This window comes from Caretta caretta, chromosome 2 (genome assembly GCF_965140235.1).
Source record: "Caretta caretta isolate rCarCar2 chromosome 2, rCarCar1.hap1, whole genome shotgun sequence".
Lineage (NCBI taxonomy): Eukaryota > Metazoa > Chordata > Testudines > Cheloniidae > Caretta > Caretta caretta.
The window spans coordinates 230006849-230025943 of NC_134207.1; the positions used below are offsets into that span (position 1 = coordinate 230006849).

General features: G+C 45.0%; 1 protein-coding gene across 3 annotated transcripts in view; it reads right to left on the reverse strand.

Moving 5' to 3' along the window:
* ST8SIA6 (ST8 alpha-N-acetyl-neuraminide alpha-2,8-sialyltransferase 6) overlaps window positions 1-18542 on the reverse strand; it is a 50563-nt gene extending 32021 nt beyond the window's left edge. For 2 of the 3 annotated variants that reach the window (XR_007354937.2, XM_048838019.2), the window contains exons 1-2: window positions 18357-18542; window positions 17852-17959 (exon numbers count right to left, since the gene is read on the reverse strand). Coding sequence is in view for 2 of the 3 variants with exons in the window: in XM_048838019.2 (XP_048693976.1) it covers window positions 17852-17959; window positions 18357-18451 (203 nt within the window). In the remaining variant the exon portion in view is untranslated. The remainder of the gene's footprint in view (window positions 1-17851; window positions 17960-18356) is intronic. The other variant, XM_048838020.2, reaches the window with a different exon arrangement.
* Window positions 18543-19095: the final 553 nt, after the last annotated feature.

Genomic DNA, 19095 nt, shown 5'->3' on the forward strand with positions numbered 1-19095 from the left:
AGTGAATACACTGTTCTTCTCTTTTGTTTCTGTTCCAGCTCTGGTTGCTAAAAATTACTCTTATATTGCAGGAGTTCAAAGCACAAATGGGGACACAGTCTACGATTAATTACATAAAAACCATCTTGAAAAGAGAAATATTATCAGCCAAATGCATGCTACTGGTGCAAACGGTCATGGCTTATAACCAGAGATATGGGACTGGATGGAAGAGTGAAAATGGATGGAAGAGGAACTGTGCTAAGGACAGATCTTGGAATATTCAATAAAACCTTGTGATTCATCTACTTGCTTGGATGTTATCAACATGAAAGAACACAGTCAGAAGTGTTAGCACACTTACAGCATATGAAGGGGGAAAAGCTGCTTCTCCAGAAAGAATGAAGAGGAAACATACATTGCAACTGGGAGATGTAGTCTCCGGCTTGAGTAGACATACATGAGCTAGGTCTGCTCAAGCTAGTGTACTAAAATTAGCAGTATGGCCATCTCAGCACAGGTGGCAGCTTGGGCTAGCCACTCAGGTAGGTACCCAGGCGGGTCAGGCAGGGTTGTACTCAGGCAGGCTAGCTAATGCCACTACCTATGTAGCCTTGGCCACACTGCTATTTTTAGCACACTAGCTCCATCAAAGCTAGTGCAGGTATGTCTACCTGAGCTGGAAATTAAACCCCCAGCTGCAACGTAGACTTGCCCTGAGTTGTTACTCTACCTCTGTAAGGGAGCACTTTTTAGGAAGACATCCTCAAAAGTCAGCCAAGGAGAACTGAAGACATAGGTGCCACTTGTCATTTCAGTTAAGCTGGTGTAAATCAGAACCTCTTCCATTTATGTACATGGAGTTTAAGTCTGATCAGCCTAATCAGGCCCATGTCTGTTATATACCGACTATTTGTATCCACAGGTACACAAAGCATTAGCCCCAGCAGCCTCGGAGTTCAAAACAGGACAAAAGTGATCTCCAAATACAGAAACACATACAGCCACAGAGGATCTAACAGCAGCTGTTTGTTTTTACACAGAGACCCTCCTCATCACCTGCTGACAGTGGTTTTTCAGAGATACACAAAAGCCAATGGTAATCAGTCATACTTTGCATTAGTTGGTTTCCACATAAAGTAAGGCTGGTTCAAAATTACAAACTCAGTTGATACACTACCATTGGCTTGTGGCTAGTCCTTAAATGCTTGTTTGAAGCCTGTTCAAACAAGTTCTGAAAGCTGGCCTGCTAGGTTTCCTGTCGAGAAGAAATCACCTTCTGCCAGAAAGAGCCAGTCAGAAAATGGATCTGATATGGCATTGTTTCAGGTAGACTGACCATCTGAGGCACATCCCATCATAACAGTAACACATCACTATGCAAGAACTGATGTTCTTTCAAGGAGTGAACTTCAGCTCTATACAGAACACCAGCATGAGGGCCTGGGTCCTATTTGGTCCCACTTAAGCCTTGAGGCCTTTGTGCTGAGCCTCTGCACAGGAGTGATTTTCACATTTGAGTGAGAAGCTATGCACACAAAATCAACTTCAGTTTCCATATTGCTACATTTCCTGGTGCTAGTGGATATACTGCATGAAGTTCATTGGTCCCAGCAAGAGCCTTTTGACTAGATCATTGGCCTGCTTTTAGTTTATAGCACTTGGACCAACAGAAAGAAATTGCCTCTTAATGACAGCATGAAGCTTTTACCTTTTATCCTTATAATCCACACTCACATTAGGCCACCAAAGATACCTCTTCTGCATGTATTTTGTTTATAAAGCATGCATTCAAAGCTCATGGTGCTGTACAAAATTTTAAAACAATGGAAGTCTATAGGTCCCAAAGCCAATTTTAGTATTACTGCTTGTATAGCAGTGACTCCTAGTCACGGAATGGCTAAAATTACTCCTGTTTTGCCATTAGAGATATCTTAATTCCCAAAATAGTAGGGGGTTTACACTGGAATAACTGAGGTCTGCAGGTGGCATTTCAAGATTCTATTGCACTATCCAGAGATGTGCAGATTTCTGACTTGAACAAATAATTTAGCCAGTCAGTAAATGTTTCATGGTGTGACTAACAGAGATGATCTAAAAATTGCTTGGCCTAGTGAATAGACATCTCTGGCTAATACTTAGAACTGTACAAAACCAACTTTTCTGATGAATTGGAAACTAAGCACCAATCAAGCTGGTTTCATCCAGGACTAAGGCCAAGTTCCACAAACGTTTCAACTGAAACTGTGGCTTAGGGCAGAAACCATGCAATATCCAGAGGTTTTAACCTTAAACCAGAGGAAACTTGACCATTTCATCTGAGCTTCCCTTTGAGCTTTTAGGGGTGTTCAAACCTTATATCAAACCTCAAATCTAAATTTAATCATATAACAGTTTTCCTAGAGCTTTCAGACCAAATTCTTCCTGCCATTACACTAGGGATGAACTTGACCCCATGTATTTTAAATTATAAACCCATTAGGAGATTAGCATCACATATGCTGTATTTTTTGGTGGTTTCCTCATCCATGTCTCTCTCACAGAAGACAGACAACGGCTGCTTCTTAGGCCTTCTCTACACTACAGGGGAAATTCAATCTAAGCTACACAATTTTAGTTACATTAAGAGCGTAACTCAAATCGATATAGCTTAGATCTACTTACCGCGGGGACCACACTACGTGATGTTGACGGGAGACACTCTCCCCTTGACTCCCCCTACTCTGCTCAATCTAGTGGAGTACAGGAGTCGACAGGAGAGCGATCTGCGGTCAATTTAGCGGGTCTCCACTAGACCCACTAAATCGACCGCCAATGCATCCATCGCTGCTCATGGATCCCACAGTAAATGTAGACAAGCCCTTAGACTGCAAGGTCTTTAAGGCATGGACTGTCTACACTTTTGTACAATGCCTCGCACCCTAGGAAGCTCATCCTGATAGATTATATTATGTTAGTACCTCGAGGCCCCTATAACAAAGATTTAAAACTGAATCAACTATAGTGGAACTAGGCTAAGCCAGTGTTTCCCAACCTAGGGGGGTACCTCACTTTCTACAGGAGGGTGTTGAGCTGATAGGAGGAACAGCAGGGTTGGGAAAAGCTAAATGGATCCTAGATTGCTCAATAAAAGTCTGCTCCTACAACTGTGGATAAAGGCATCCGCCCTCTTCTCTTTTAGGCCCCTAAAATGGCAGACCACAGATGCAGTTTGTGTGTACAGGTCCCTGGCCCAAGCAAGAGCACAGACAGCCTTAGCCCACAGTGGGCATCCTACCTCAGTCAACATGTAGCCTTTGAGTGAGTTGGGGTGGGGGGGGGCGGGGAAGAGAGAAGGTGGGAGACATAAGGCATGGGGGAAGGAAGAAGAAAATCAAGAAGTAAAAAATAAAATTAAGATAATTAATAAATAAATAATAGCAAGGAAAGGACACGAGAGAAAATGGACAGGAAAAAGGAAATCTGGTAGCAAATGTACCATAGCATAGTGTGACAAGAACTGAAGGATGAAGGTATGGGCTGGCCCATCTGCAAATCCACTCCAAGGAAAGGCTTCAATACAAAATGGTTGGAAACAACTGGGATAAACAGTAATGAAACTGGGTGGGAGCCTGTCCCCACCTCCCTCCACCCCTCTCCAGGAGCCAGGGCCGGGAGCAGGGCCATGGCTATGGGCAGGTCAGGGGCTGGGAATAGAGCTGGAAGCGAGGATGGGAGAGGAGCCACAGCTGAGCTGCGGTGGGGGCTAGTAGCTGGGCCCATAGCTGGGTACAGAGGCAAGGCTGGGGACGGGGCCAGGGCTGCAACTGGGTGGCACTCCCTTTCTGCCTCCCTTGGGGGCTGGCCTGGGCCTGGCAGTGCCCCCTTGAACGTTCCTCCACAGTTTGGGGACCTCTGGTCTAACCTGGTCTTTAAAATATCCAATAATGGGGATGCCACAACCTCCCTTGGAAGTTTAGTCCAGTATTTAACTATCCTTGTAGTTAAAAAGAAAGATTTTCCATTATCTAACCTAAATCTCCCTTGCTGAAGATTAAGCCGGTTATTATGGAGGGTGTGAATATGGAGCATAATTGATCAGTCCTCTTTTTAACAGCTCTTAACACATATGGACACATATCAAGTCATCCCTTAGTCTTTTCTCAAGACTAAACAGCATCAGTTTTTTTAGCCTTTCCACATAAGTCAGATTTTCTAAACTTATCATTTGTTGCTCTTCTGTAGACTCTCCAATTTGTCCACATCTTTCCTGAAATGTGGAGCCCAGACATGGACACAGTATTCCAGCAGAAGCCTCACCTGTGCCAATTATAGCAGGACAGTTACCTCCTTGGTCTTACATACATCATTCCTGCTAAGACACCCAAGAATATTAGCCTTTTTCACAATTGCACCAGATGGTTGATTCATATTTGTTAGGATATAGATATTCAGGCTTGTCTGCAAAGGCCTGTACTTTAAGAATTTAGGTGTATTCTTATCGCTTGGCTAGTTCTAGAAGTATAAAAAGAAAGAAATCACTGTCTGCCGGTGTAAGGGCCTTCTCTTACTGTGACAGTTTGTGGCCCTGTGCTTAGGCTCAGGCCTTTGGCTAAGCAGCATAGGCAGCCATAAGCTGGGAAGCGAACGGTCACATCCTCACATTCCAAACTAGTCACATTGAAATAAGGTGCTATTGGGCTGTTAGGCACTATCAGGACAGGATTGTATTCCTATCACCTCCAGAGAAAGGGAAGTGCCTAGAAAATGTAAAAGGAAACTTAGTTTGATAGCATCCTGTCTGGCAAGAACTCACTTATCAATAGCTGGGATGTGAAACCCTCACTTCTGTATTGTCTTGTCATTATAGTTTCCACTTTGCTATTGTTTGTCTGTATAATCTCTGTCTGGTTCTGTGATTGTTCCTGTCTGCTGTATAATTAATTTTGCTGGGTGTAAACTAATTAAGGTGGTGGGATATAATTGGTTACATAATCATGTTACAATATGTTAGGATTGGTTAGTTAAATTTCAGGAAAATGATTGGTTAAGGTATAGCTAAGCAGAACTCAAGTTTTACTATATAATCTGTAGTCAATGAGGAAGTGAGTGGGTGGGGGTGGGCATGGGCATGGGGGTAAGGGAGATGGGAACAGGGAATGGGAGTAAGGAAGTTGGAATCATGTTTGGCTAAGGGTAGGAATGGGAACAGGGACACAGGTGTAAGGCTCTGTGGTGTCAGAGCTGGGAAGGGGGATACTAAGGAAGGAAACTGGAATCATGCTTGCTGAAAGTTCACCCCAATAAACATCGAATTGTTTGCACCTTTGGACTTCGGGTATTGTTGCTCTCTGTTCATGCGAGAAGGACCAGGGAAGTAAGTGGGTGAAGGAATAAGCCCCGTAACAATATTCAGTTTTTTGTTCACTTAAACCCCCCAGATCTTTTTCAGCAGTACTGCCACCTAGCCAGTTATTCCCCACATTGTGTTTGATTTTTCCTTCCTAAGTGTAGTAGTTTCCACTTGTCTTTATGGAATTTCATCTTGTTGATTTCAGAACAATTCTCCAATTGGTCAAGATTATTTTGTAGTCCAACCGTGTCATCCAAAGTGCTTGCAAGCCCTCCAAGCTTTTATAAGCATACTCTCCCCACTCCATTATCCAAATCATTAATGAAAACATTCAACTGTACAATATATATCAGAAAGCCCTGCAGAACACCACTACATATGTCCTTCCAGACTGACCGCAAACCATTGGAAAAATACAGACTTTCATTAAGTTGTGCTCCCATCGAATAATAATTTCATCTAGACTACATTTCTCTGGTTTGCTTATGAGAATGTCATGTGCATTTTGTCAAACACCTTACTAAAAATCAAGCTAGATCATGTCTACAGTTTCCTCCCATCCACTAGGCCAGTAACCCTATCAAAAAAGAAAATTAGGTTGGTTTGGCATGATTTGATCTTCAAAAAACTATAGTGGTTATTTATCATCCTATTATTCTCTAGGTGATTACATATTGACAGTTTAATAATTTTTTCCCCAATATCTTTACAGGTATCAAAGTTAGGCTGACTGGTTTATAACTCCCCAGGTCCTCCTCATTCCCCTTCTCCAATCCTCTGGGACCTCATTCATCCTCCAGGCCTTCTTGAAGATTGTCAGGGTTCCCTCCCCACTCTGAACTCTAGGGTACAGATATGGGGACCCGCATAAAAGACCCCCGAAGCTTATTTCTACCAGCTTAGATTAAAACTTCCCCAAGGCAGTTTGCCCTTGGACGATACGCTGCCACCACCAAGTGATTTAACAAAGAATCAGGGAAAGGACTACTTGGAGTTCCTATTCCCCCAAAATATCCCCCCCCCCCCCCAAGCCCTTACAGCCCCTTTCCTGGGGAGGCTCGAGAATAATATCCTAACCAATTGGTTACCAAGTGATCACAGACCCAAACCCCTGGGTCTCAGGACAGATAATCACTAATGATTCCGAGATTGCTTCAGATTGTTTTTTTTTTTTTTTTTAAAAGTACTGTAGGGAGAATTTCATTTGGCCCTGCTGACTTGAATATATCTAACTTGCCTACGCATTCTTTAACCTCTTCTTTTCCTATTCTAGCTTGTGCTCCTTCCTCCTTATTGTTAATATTATTTGTGTTAAGTGCCTGGCCACACCTTTCTCGTGAAGGCTGAAGCAAACAGGCATTAAACACCTCAGCCGTCTTGATATCATCAGTTATTAGCTCTCCTTCCCCCTCCCCCGGAGTAGTGAACCTACATTTTCCTTCATCTTTCTCTTGCTCTTAACATATTTACAGAGCCTCTTCTTACCACCTTTTATACCCCTTGCTAGGTGTAACTCATTTTGTGCCTTAGCCCTTCTGATTTGCTCCCTGCATGGTTGCACTATTCTTTTGACCTTATCCTTAGCAATCCATCCAGGTTTCCACTTTTTGTGGATTCCTATTTTCAGGTTTGTCATAAATATAAAGGGAAGGGTAAACCCCTTTGAAATCCCTCCTGGCCAGGGGAAAGCTCCTCTCACCTGTAAAGGGTTAAGAAGCTAAAGGTAACCTCGCTGGCACCTGACCAAAATGACCAATGAGGAGACAAGATACTTTCAAAAGCTGGGAGGAGGGAGAGAAACAAAGGGTCTGTGTCTGTCTGTATGCTGGTCTTTGCCAGGGACAGAACAGGAATGGAGTCTTAGAACTTTTAGTAAGTAATCTAGCTAGGTATGTGTTAGATTATGATTTCTTTAAATGGCTGAGAAAAGCATTGTGCTGAATAGAATAACTATTTCTGTCTGTGTATCTTTTTTGTAACTTAAGGTTTTGCCTAGAGGGGTTCTCTATGTTTTTGAATCTAATTACCCTGTAAGATATCTACCATCCTGATTTTACAGGGGGGATTTCTTTATTTCTATTTTTTATTAAAAGTCTTCTTGTAAAAAACTGAATGCTTTTTCATTGTTCTCAGATCCAAGGGTTTGGGTCTGTGGTCACCTATGCAAATTGGTGAGGCTTTTTATCCAACATTTCCCAGGAAAGGGGGGGGTGCAAGTGTTGGGAGGATTGTTCATTGTTCTTAAGATCCAAGGGTCTGGGTCTGTAGTCACCTAGGCAAATTGGTGAGGCTTTTTACCAAACCTTGTCCAGGAAGTGGGGTGCAGGGTTTTGGGAAGTATTTTGGGGGGAAAGACGCGTCCAAACAGCTCTTCCCCAGTAACCAGTATTAGTTTGGTGGTGGTAGCGGCCAGTCCAAGGACAACGGGGGGAATATTTTGTACCTTGGGGAAGTTTTGACCTAAGCTGGTAAAGATAAGCTTAGGAGGTTTTTTCATGCAGGTCCCCACATCTGTACCCTAGAGTTCAGAGTGGGGGAGGAACCTTGACAAGGTTATTAAAGGAGCTCCTGATGGAGTTGTATTGGCCTCTTACCATTATACCTATCTTTCCTTTGCATCAGGATAGTTTGCTCTTGTGCCTTTAATATTGCCTCTGAGAGCTACGAACTCCTTTATCTCTTGATTTTCTTTTCATGGCAATTTACCCAGCACTTCTCTGAGCCCTGGTCTACACGACAGGGTTAGGTCAAATTTAGCTGCGTTAGGTTGATTTCATAATAAATGCATCGACACAAGCAACCCCATTCCATCAGCCTAAAGGGCTCTTAAAATTGACTTCTGTACTCCTCCCCGGTGAGGGGAGTAGCACTAAAATCGACCTTGCTGGGTTGAAATTGGGGTAGTGCGGATGCAAATCGACCTTACTGGCCTCCGGGAGCTATCCCAGAGTGCTCCAATGTGACCGCTCTGGACAGCACTTTCAACTCCGATGCACTAGCCAAGTACACAGGAAAAGCCCTGGGAACTTTTGAATTTCATGTCCTGTTTGGTCAGTGTGGCGAGCTCAGTAGCACAGGTGACCATACAGTCCCCCCAGAATCGCAAACGAGCTTCATCATGAAGCTAATAGGAGACACTGGATGTGATCGCTGTATGGGGAGAAGCATCTGTGCAGGCAGAACTCCGATCAAAAAGAAGAAATGCAAATAATATATATATATAATGTGCCAAAAATCGCACAGGGCATGATGGACAGAGGCTACAACAGGGACACGCATCAGTGCTGCATGAAAGTCAAGGAGCTCAGGCAAGCCTACCAAAAGGCAAACAGTCACTTTGGGTCAGAGCCCCATACATGCCGCTTCTATGATCAGCTGCATGGCGTTCTAGGGGAGGAGAGGACCCAACCACTACCCCACCACTGTGGACAGCTGCAAGGGGGGGGGGGGGGGGGAGTGGGCGTCTCACGCAACATGGAGGAGGATTTTGTGGAGGAGGAGGAGGAGAATATGCAGCAGGCAAGCGGTGAATCCGTTCTCCCCAGCAGCCAGGACATTTTCATCACCCTAGAGCCAATATCCTCCCAAGGTGGGATCCCCGACCCTGAAGGAGGAGAAGACACCTCTGGTAGTGCACATTTGTAACTACAGTACAGGGTTTAAAAGCAATAGTGTTGAATGTTTGATTTCCCTGACGACTTGGGATGCATTTGCGGCCAGTACAGCTACTGGATAAGTCTGTTACCGTGTCTGGGGATGGAGTGGGAATCCTCCAGGGACATCTCCATGAAGCTCTCATGGAAGTACTCAGAAAGCCTTCGCAGAAAGTTTCTGGGGAGGGCTCCTTATTTTGTCTTCCATGGTAGGACACTTTACCACACCAAGCCAGTAGCAAGTAGTCTGGAATCATTGCAGCACAAAGCATGGCAGCAAATGGTCCTGGGTTTTGGTCACATTCAGTCTATATCTTTCTGTGTTAGCCTCAGGAGAGTGATATCATTCATGGTCACCTGGTTGAAATAGGGGAATTTTTGTAAGGGAACAATAAAAGGACCCCATTCATGCTGGGCTGTTTGCACTTGGCTAAATGGGATCATCCCTGAGAATAGCCACGCAGCGGGGGAAGGGGTGAAGGGATCATCACAAATAGCCATGCGGAGGGGTGGCAGGGAGACGTATGCTACACGTCCACCTGAAAACCACAGCCCCTCCTTTTAAATGGCAAACTCAGCTGGCATTGCTTGCTATGGGAAAGGAGGGTGCTGCAGTTTGAAAAAAAATTCCCACATGTTATGAAGGCGTTAGGAGCCAAACCCGCGTACCCTTTGGCTTACCATGGCTGCCTGGAAACCGAATTCTGTTGCCCAGCTGTGTGTAATGTGTCACCATACCGGCAGGCGCTCAATATAAAAGGCAAAATATGACCTTGTACCTAAAGCACATGTGCGGTCTGCTGTGAATTGCTTGTTTCACTGTGAAAGAGTCTCCCTTTTGTTCTCAGACATGTATCATCTTAAATTTTACTCTCCCTTTTTATCCCCCCCCGCAGGTACAAATGTTTCTATGCTCTCCCATCATCACCATCCCTGATGTTATCGCAGATTAGAAGGTGAAAAAAACCACACTCACAATGACATGTTTTCCGAGCTCATGCAGTCCTCCTGCACTGATAGGGCACAGCTGAATGCATGGAGGCATTCAGTGGCAGAGTGCAGGAGAGCATTAAGTGAGCACGATGAGAAGAGGCAGCACGCAATGCTGAGGCTAATGGGGGAGCAAACAGACTTGCTCAGGCGTCTGGTGGAGCTGCAGGAAAGCCAACAAGAGCACAGACCGCCACTGCATCCACTGTACAACCACCTGCCGACCTCCCCAAGTTCCATATCCTCCTCACCCAGATGCCCAAGAAGGTGGGGTGGGAGGCTCCAGGCACCCAGCCACTCCACTCCACAGGATGGCCCAAGCAACAGAAGGCTGTCATTCAAACAGTTTTGATTTGTAGCATGGCTACAATAAGCAATGTGGCCTTGTCCTTCCCTCCTCCCCCACCCTACTCGGGCTACCTTATCAGTTATCTTTTCCCCTTTCCCCCTCAGGCTTTTTTTTTAAATTAAGAAAGAATGCATGGTTTCAAAACAATAGTGATTTTATTTCCTTTGCCAGCTGTGATTGAAGAGGGGGAGGGTGGTTGGCTTACAGGGAATTAAAATCAACAAAGGGGGTGGGTTTGCAGCAAGGAGAAACACACACAGCTGTCACACCTTAGCCTGGCCAGTCATGAAACTGGTTTTCAAAGCCTCTGATGCGCAGCACGCCTACCTGTGCTCTTCTAATGGCCCTGGTGTCTGGCTGTTCAAAATTGGCAGCCAGGCAATTTGCCTCAACCTCCCACCCCCATCATAAACCTCTTCCCCTTACTCTCACAGATATTATGGAGCACATAGCAAGCAGTAATAACAATGGGAATATTGGTTGCGCTGAGGTCTAACCTAGTCAGCAAACAGTGCCAGCGACCTTTTAAACATCCAAAGGCACATTCTACCACCATTCTTCACTTGCTCAGCCTATAGTTGAGCTGCTCCTTACTACTGTCCAGGCTGCCTGTGTATGGCTTCAAGAGCCATGGGAGCAAGGGGTAGGCTGGGTCTCCAAGGATAACTATTGGCATTTCAACATCCCCAGCAGTAATTTTCTGGTCTGGGAAGTAAGTCCTTTCTTGCAGCTGCTCAAACAACCCAGAGTTCCTAAAGATGAGAGCATCATGCACCTTTCCCAGACATCCCACGTTGATGTCAGTCCCTTGTGATCCATCAGTGCTTGCAGCACCATTGAGAAGTACCCCTTGCTGTTTACATACTGGTTGGCAAGGTGGTCCAGTGCCAAGATAGGGATATGCGTTCCGTCTATCGCCCACCACAGTTAGGGAACTCCATTGCACCAAAGCCGTCCACTATGACCTGCACATTTCCCAGAGTCACTACCCTTGATAACAGATCATCAGTGATTGCATTGGCTACTTGGATCACAGCAGTCCCCACAGTGGACTTGCCCACTCCAGATTGATTACTGACTGACCGGTAGCAGTCAGGTGTTGCAAGCTTCCACAGGGCTATCGCCACTCACTTCTCAACGGTCAGGGCAGTCTCATCTTGGTATTCCTGCATGCCAGGGCAGGGAAAAGCAACTCAGAGTTCCAGGGAAGTGGCCATACGCATGCGAAAGTTTCACAGTCACTGGGAATCATCCCATACCTGCAAGACTATGCGGTCCCACCAGTCTATGCTTGTTTGCCAGGCCCAGAATTGGCATTCCACTGTATCAACCAGCCCCACTGCTGCCACGTAGTCCCAATTGCTACATCCCATGCTTTCAGGAACATCTGTGTCCATGTCCTCCTCACAATCGTCCTCGTGCTGCCGTCTCTTAGCCAGGTTCTGCACATACTGCAGTATAATGCGTGAGGTGTTTACAATGCTCGCAACAGCAGCGGTGAGCTGAGTGGGCTCCATGTTTGCCATGCTATGGCGTCTGCACAGGTAACCCAGGAAAAAAAGGCGCAAAATGATTGTCCGCAGTTGCTTTCGCAGCGGGAGGGATGGAGGGGAGACTGAAGACATCCACCCATGACAATGTTTTTGCCCCATCAGGCATTGGAAGCTTAACCCAGAATTCCAATGGGCAGCGGAGACTGCGGGAACTGTGGGATAGCTTCCCACAGTGCACTGCTCCAGGAGTCTATGCTAGCCACGGTAGTGAGGATGCACTCCGCTGACTTAATATGCTTAGTGGGGACATAGAAATCAACTTTATACAGTCGATTGTGTAAAAATCAACTTCTATAAAAATTTACCTAAATTTCATAGTTCATACATATCCTTAGTTTGTTAAAGTCTGCTTTTTTGAAATCCATTTTCCTTATTCTGCTGCTCTCACTCCTTCCTTTTCTTAGCATCATGAAATCTATCATTTCATGATCAGTTTCAAGCTAGTTGCCTTCCACCTTCAGATTCACGAACTACTCCTCCCTGTTGGACAAAAATAAGTCTAAAATGGCTGCCTTCGTAGTTACTTCCTCCACCTTCTGAAACAAGAAGTTGTCCCCAATACGGTTCCAAAAAACTTACTGGACATTTTGTGTTTTGCCGTATTACTTTGTCAACAGATATCTGGATAGTTAAAGTCCCTCATTACTACAGGTCATGTGTTTTGCAATTCCGTTATCCAGAAATGCTTCATCCACCTCTTCCTCTTGGTTTGGTGGTCTATAGTAGACCTCTGCCAGGATGTCACCCCTGTTTTTCTCCACTTTTATCTTTACTCAGATTTTCCACTGGTCTGCTTCTTACCTCCTTCTGAACCTCAGAATGAGCGTATATATTCTTGATGCACAATGCAATATCTCCTCCCTTTTTTCCCCTTTCTGTCTTCCTTGAACAAGCTGTACTCCTCTATACCAGTATTTGTCCAACCAAGTCGCTGTGATGCCAATTAAGTCATAATTTATCTTATGTACTAATACTTCCACTCCTTCACATTTCTTCCCCAAAATGCAAGGAGTATGGGGAATAAACAGACACCACTCACACCACGTGGATCCTCCTGCCACATTCCCAACAAGTTAAGACCACGGTCAAGACTCCTAGCTGACCAGGTCCCCCCTAGGTGCAGGCAGAGGAATAGTTAGCAGTAGCACTGGCAATATGCCATTTTTCTCCCATTGCAGGTTCTCCCTTGTAGAGTACCAAGTTAAGGGGGAGAAAATAAACCCATCTACCCACACTCTCTCCATCTGCAGGGAGCTCAGCTGGCTGTCTCCCATTTGCCTTCATCTTAACATCTGTGCTTTTTAAGGCCAGTCCCCCGCCCCCACACACACACACACACAGCTGGAATGGGTGACTCACCCCTTCTCACTCAGCCCCTGCTGATCAGTGGCCTAACCAAAAAATTCCACAGCTCTCACTTCAAACAGGCCTACTCAAAATCAGATGGTCACCCACCTAACTGCAGGGCAACCTAACCCAAACAGCCAGCAACTAAGCCTAGATTTCACATACACCAAACACAGCAAACCAGCCCCGTGTCCTACCAAACTCAATGGCATGTTCCTAGTCTCTCCCCTACCCAGGTCTGTATAGCACAGAGACTTATTAACTAGATGTAGTTATTTATTCCCCTAAATCAATCAATAGCAATAAGAGAAGTGCTCCTGAGATAGTCAGCTGGTGAGTAACTCCCTTAGTCTCTCAGGTGCCTTTGTCTTCATATTACTGTATATGTGCCTCTTTCTACCAGATTTGACTACTAAAAACTGGCAGCCTGTTTGTGAATATTCGTGTGTCTTATCTTCTCCCTAGTAGACACATTTAATTTTGAATCTTTCACAGTGTGTTAGTTGGGGATATTAGAAACCAATAATTCACTCTTCCATAATAAGGGTGTTATTAAACTGTTAACTCTGCCACCAATTTAAGTGAATTTGATAATGAGAATACATTGATGTTTTTAAGGTTCATGACACTTTGATTAATAAGGCAATACACGATCTAAATGCTTTGTGAAATGGACTGTAAAAAACACTTTATCAAACCACAGGAACAACTATTTGCCTTAGAATATTAATAATGGTAACTGTGTGAGAGGCTGATCTTTCACTCCTTTCTCAAGCAAAATTCCCATGAAACTTTAGCTTGGATAAGTAATGTTGCAGCAGGTCCTAAATAGCCTTTAACTCAATGGCACTTTGAAATTTGGTAGTCCTTCTGTTGCATATGAACCAGTGTCATATTTAGTATCAATATTTTCTCTTTATAAAAATCCATAAACTAGTCAGAGAACATGGCAAACAATATTCGCAGTCTGCTAGACTAGTGAAGAGAATATAATAAGGTAATAATACTGAAATGGTGTTATAGCAATACACACTCGACAGAATGACAGACAACAATTTCACTTTGGCTAGGTAGACTGGAAGAGGCTGAGAAACCCCTCGGTGTCAGAACATAAATGTGTCCTGGCAGTAGCTTACAATAGAGCTTCTATTCATTTAGACATAGCAGATACACTAAGTATGTCCTGGAAATACACTTCAAGTGTTTCTGCACATATCATTGAAGGGGGAAGTTACAGAACATTAAGACAGCAGAAAAATTAGTCAGCAAGGGTGGGAGCTCTACTTATCTAAACTGCAGCTTATTACTAGGTTACAATTCATAACCTTGGTAATCAGCCTATCCCACCCTCCACCCCACTGATACAATAGTTTGACAGAAGAACGTACTGGATTCTATATCATAGTTCATTATTATCACAATATAGTTATTTATTCCCTAGTCATGCAAAACAATCCGTTATTGTAGAAGGAAAAAAATGGAGAAAACAAGGCTGTGATATGATGTATTAATTAATTCTAACTTATCCTCACTGCAAACCTCCTTTCTCCCTTTCTCCTTACTCACAGCTCTTTTAACACCTTCACCAATTATCCGACCAACCCAACAATGCAGGTCAGGTTTGTAACAAAACAGACTTTTCTGTCAAAAAGATAACGATGCTCAAGAAAATATTAAGAGGTGCTTTAAAATTTGTGCCACGTAGCAAGTGGTGGCTGGCCAGCTCTTTGCTGCCCTGTTATCATTTCTATTAACCTAAATCTCTGCATTAGTTGGGTTTTGAGAAAGCTGTCTTCCCCTCCTCCTGCCTGGGCTGATCTTATTTATCTGCTTCTTATTCTAGTTGGTCTTTAAAGCAAGATTACTGCTACCAAGAAGGGAAGAGGTTGGTGTGAGACAGTGGGCGTGGGGAAGGGATGTCTGATTAATAGCAATGGAATGATAACTTTAATAATGGAGAATCATAAGAAAGGTTTCCCTGATGTTCTTCTAACAGTGAGATGTATTAGGCTCTGAAATAATCTCCCAAGAGAAGTGGCAGAATCCCCATTGCTTAAGACTGCAAAAACTAGACCAGGCAAAGCACTAGAAAATGTCCTGTAGGGAATAATTCTGCATTTTTTAGGGAGATTGACTAAGTGAACTAATAGGTCTTTTCCAGATCTACCTTCTATACCAGGGTTGGCCAAAACTTACTGGCCCTCCGAGCCACATATGACAATCTTCAGAAGTTTGTGCCTGCTGGGGCTTGGAGCTTCAGCCCTGTGGGAGATACCAACCAGGACTCAGGGATTCAACCTGCTCCTGCTGAAGCCCTGAGCCCTGGCAGGTGTGCCCCACTGTGCAGCAGCCCTGAGACCCCCCCCTGCAACCCTGCTGGACAGAAGCCCCTACCCCACCACCCTGCTGCACGAGCTCCCCCGCACCCCTGGGTAGGTGAAGGATGGGGGTGGGGGGGGAGATGTGGAGGGAACCATGAGCTGCACTTTAGTGGTAAAAGAGCCACATGTGGCTCACTAGCCACAGTTTGGCCACCCCTGTAGAAAGTGGGGTGGGAAGGTGAGTCCACAGTAACAGAGTACACTGGCCCTTTAAAACTGAGGAGGGGAGTCTCCAGGGACTATACTGCAAAGACAGTTGTTGTGAATCTCCCCCAGAGACAGTGATAATCCGCATGGCTGCTTTGGGCTGTGCCTGCTGCATTTCTGCAAAGAGTCTGGATTCCCAACAGGAATATGTGCAAGGAACAAACCCCAGGGAGAGGTCGTGTTCTGTTTTTGGGGTTTGATTCAATACTTTAGTTTGGTTGCCTTTTGGACTTTGCCACCAGACTTCCAGGGAGGAGGAGTTCTCCAGAAGTATGCCGAGGAAAGAGACACATGCCACTTCGGGGAGGGGCCATAATGTTTGTTTTTAGAAGAACTCCATCATCATGGCCCTCTAGGAACCAGCAGTTGGCTGCATCCAGCATCCATGAGGTCCCTAACAATGATCTGACTATCAACACTTGCCTTACAACCGAGATTAAAAACCTGTCACTGATCTTCCCACATGCCTCCTGTCCCCTCTATTTCTTTGCTCTGGTTGTGACTGTGCTAATAGCAGGTTAAAATAGACTAGATTCCCATTTGCTGAAGCACTCCGAGTCTGCCATCACTTCGAATTCAATGTGACTCCATTGCTTAGCACACAGAGCTGAGTGGCAGGAAAGCACAACACAGAAACTAGCAGGGAAGAGGAAGAAAGCAACATAAGGAGTTAAGAGGGGGGAAAAAGAAAACAAAAACGCAATAGAGTACATAAAGTGGAGAAGAGATAGAAGCAACAAATACATAAACCTCAACAGAGCAGAGAACATGCTGAGAAACCACTTACTAGTAATTGAGAGCAGGAAGGAATGAGAAAGCAGACAGAGAGGGAAAGAACACAGAAAAGGGAAACAGATGACAAGAACACAAAAGGTGTTCACACAGTCTGACCATATGCTCCACATTGTCAGCATTGCATATTTTGTTGCATCTAAACTTTAAAAAACTTAAGACATTTGGAACATCTAAATTTGGGGGCGGAGATGAGGGAGGGGGGTTCCTTGGCAAGAAATACTGAATGAATAGTAGGACTATCTCCATTTGTATTGACTGGGGGAAAAGCATTTGTAGTTTGAACCAAAAATTTCAGTTAGACTCTTTGGGTGGAATCCTGGCCCCACTAAAGTCAATGGGAGTTTTGCCACTGACTTCAATAGGGCCAAAATTTCACACTTCAAGCTTAAAAAGGCAATTGCTAAATTCTCTCTAAATCATTGTGTGGCTCTTTAGTCACTGTACCTGTTGATTTATTTTTTTAATATATATATGCGCTAATTAGAACACCTGTAATGTTAATATGGATAAATTAAGTAAAAAAAAAAAAATCATGAAAAAAAATTCTAGATAGTACCAGCTTTTGAATGACTAATATATCAATTCTGCTACCCTTACCCATGGTGAGTAGTACCTTATGCTGTGAGCAGTCTGGAATGACACCAAGTGACAAAATATGGTTCTTGGTTATAAAAACCATTCAAGCCCTGCATTTATTAAATGACTTCCCCCATCCCCCACAGTTTATTTTATTGACTATACCCTTATCAAGCATTGTGATATAAATTAAGGGGCATGATAACAAGGATCCACAAAATGATTCAGAAAGAGCATGGCACTTGGGACTAAACCACGAGACTACGTTTGGAAGAAGATGCTACTCAGTGTGAGTAAGGGATTTCAGAATCTGGTTCTAAGCTTATGTATTTTAAAGGAGAAATCCACATTATGAACAAAGTGTGTGATGATTTAAAAAAAAATTAAATGAACAACCCTCAGACAGACCCACATTTTTGAAGAAAAAAAATATGCTCAGAACAAATTATAAAGCACTCTTTGCTTTGCTACACAAAACCAGCCACAGATTGAGATTTGATGATACCTAGTATGGAGTAGTCCTTTTATTACACTGCAAGCCAATTTTCTTGTTCTAATATGCTTTAAACATCTTTCGATCAAGACCTTATAAAAGCAAATGGTAACTGTAGGGAATTATTTCTGTATAGAGCAGTAATACCACAATCATAAATAATATGAATACTAAATAAGAAATAAATAGCCTGTACCTGTTCTCGGTTTGAGTCGCAAGCTGGACAGATGTTAAAGGGGACCTGAGTTTTCTCAGCCCTTTAGGTGTGATATCAGTAGCTGATTTTGTCTCCTCCTCCCAGCTCCTAGTAAGCAAGAAGGAAAATAAAGTTGTCAAACACTGTAATGAAACGTTACCGTGCGTGAACCGTTCCCCCTCCATGAATCATTAATACACTGCAAAGCCTCAGAGCCAAAATAGCTCAGGAAAAGCCGAGCGAAGGCTGTTCTGCTGTTGTTGTGGCTAGTATATAAAGGGGATGATGAAGTCAGACTCCTTTTTTCCCCCGGCTGCATTTCAGAGGCTAGAGTATCTGCTCTCTGGAATCCCACCTCCTCCTGGCATGGAGCCCACCTTCCAGCCAGGTATCAATATCATCCCCGCAGCTGCCTGCTTCCAGCCAAAGCCAAACCCTGCCCCACCTACACCTGGCTTTCAACGCCCGGATTCTTTTGGATTCACCCCGCTGTAAGCCTCTCTACCTGGTGCTGAGGGACCCGTCTGCCGTGAGCCAAAGGAGGCACAAGAAGAGAAGCAGGCTGCTGAGCATAGCGATTAAGGCGATGACTGCCCGCATCTTGTGACTGCTCGGAGCAGCTGCACGGCGAGTCTGAGCGGGAGCAGCGCCCGCTGCAGCTCAGCCGGCCCCATAGTATTTAAGGGAGGCGGTGATAGCAACCACAGGATCTCTCTGCTCCGCCCCACCCCACCCAGTTCCGGTGTGTGGGGCCCAGTGCTGCCACCTCCCGCAGCCACTGAGCTCAGCCCACCCGCCTGAAGCAGCCTCCTTTCTCCCCCGCAGTCACCAGGGGCTGCACCGCAGACCCGCTGGGGGTAACAGTGAGTGACGGCGTCCTGTCCCTGCCCTGCTTCAGCTCCCCTGGGCAAGCATCAGTCCCCCTCTCGGGAGGGGCGGTAGCTCCCAGGCAGGGGTCCGTGCACCTGGGGTAGGGGGATGCCAGGTAGCCACAGCAAAAGGCCAAGCTGTCAGGGCACCTTCCTACAGGGCACTGGCAGGGAAGGAGAGCTGCCCCTGGCAACCTGAGTGCCGGGCTTGCATGTCTCGCTGCCCTCTTCCAGCATGGCGAGGAGAAGGGCAACTTGCACCTAACGGTGCTTCATGTCAGGTGCTGGGTAATAACATGAAAGGACGCTAAAGGCCTGGCCTCCTCCCAGGTGCCCCCTCAGGGCAGTCCTGCAAGTGGCCCCTCCCCTCAGTCT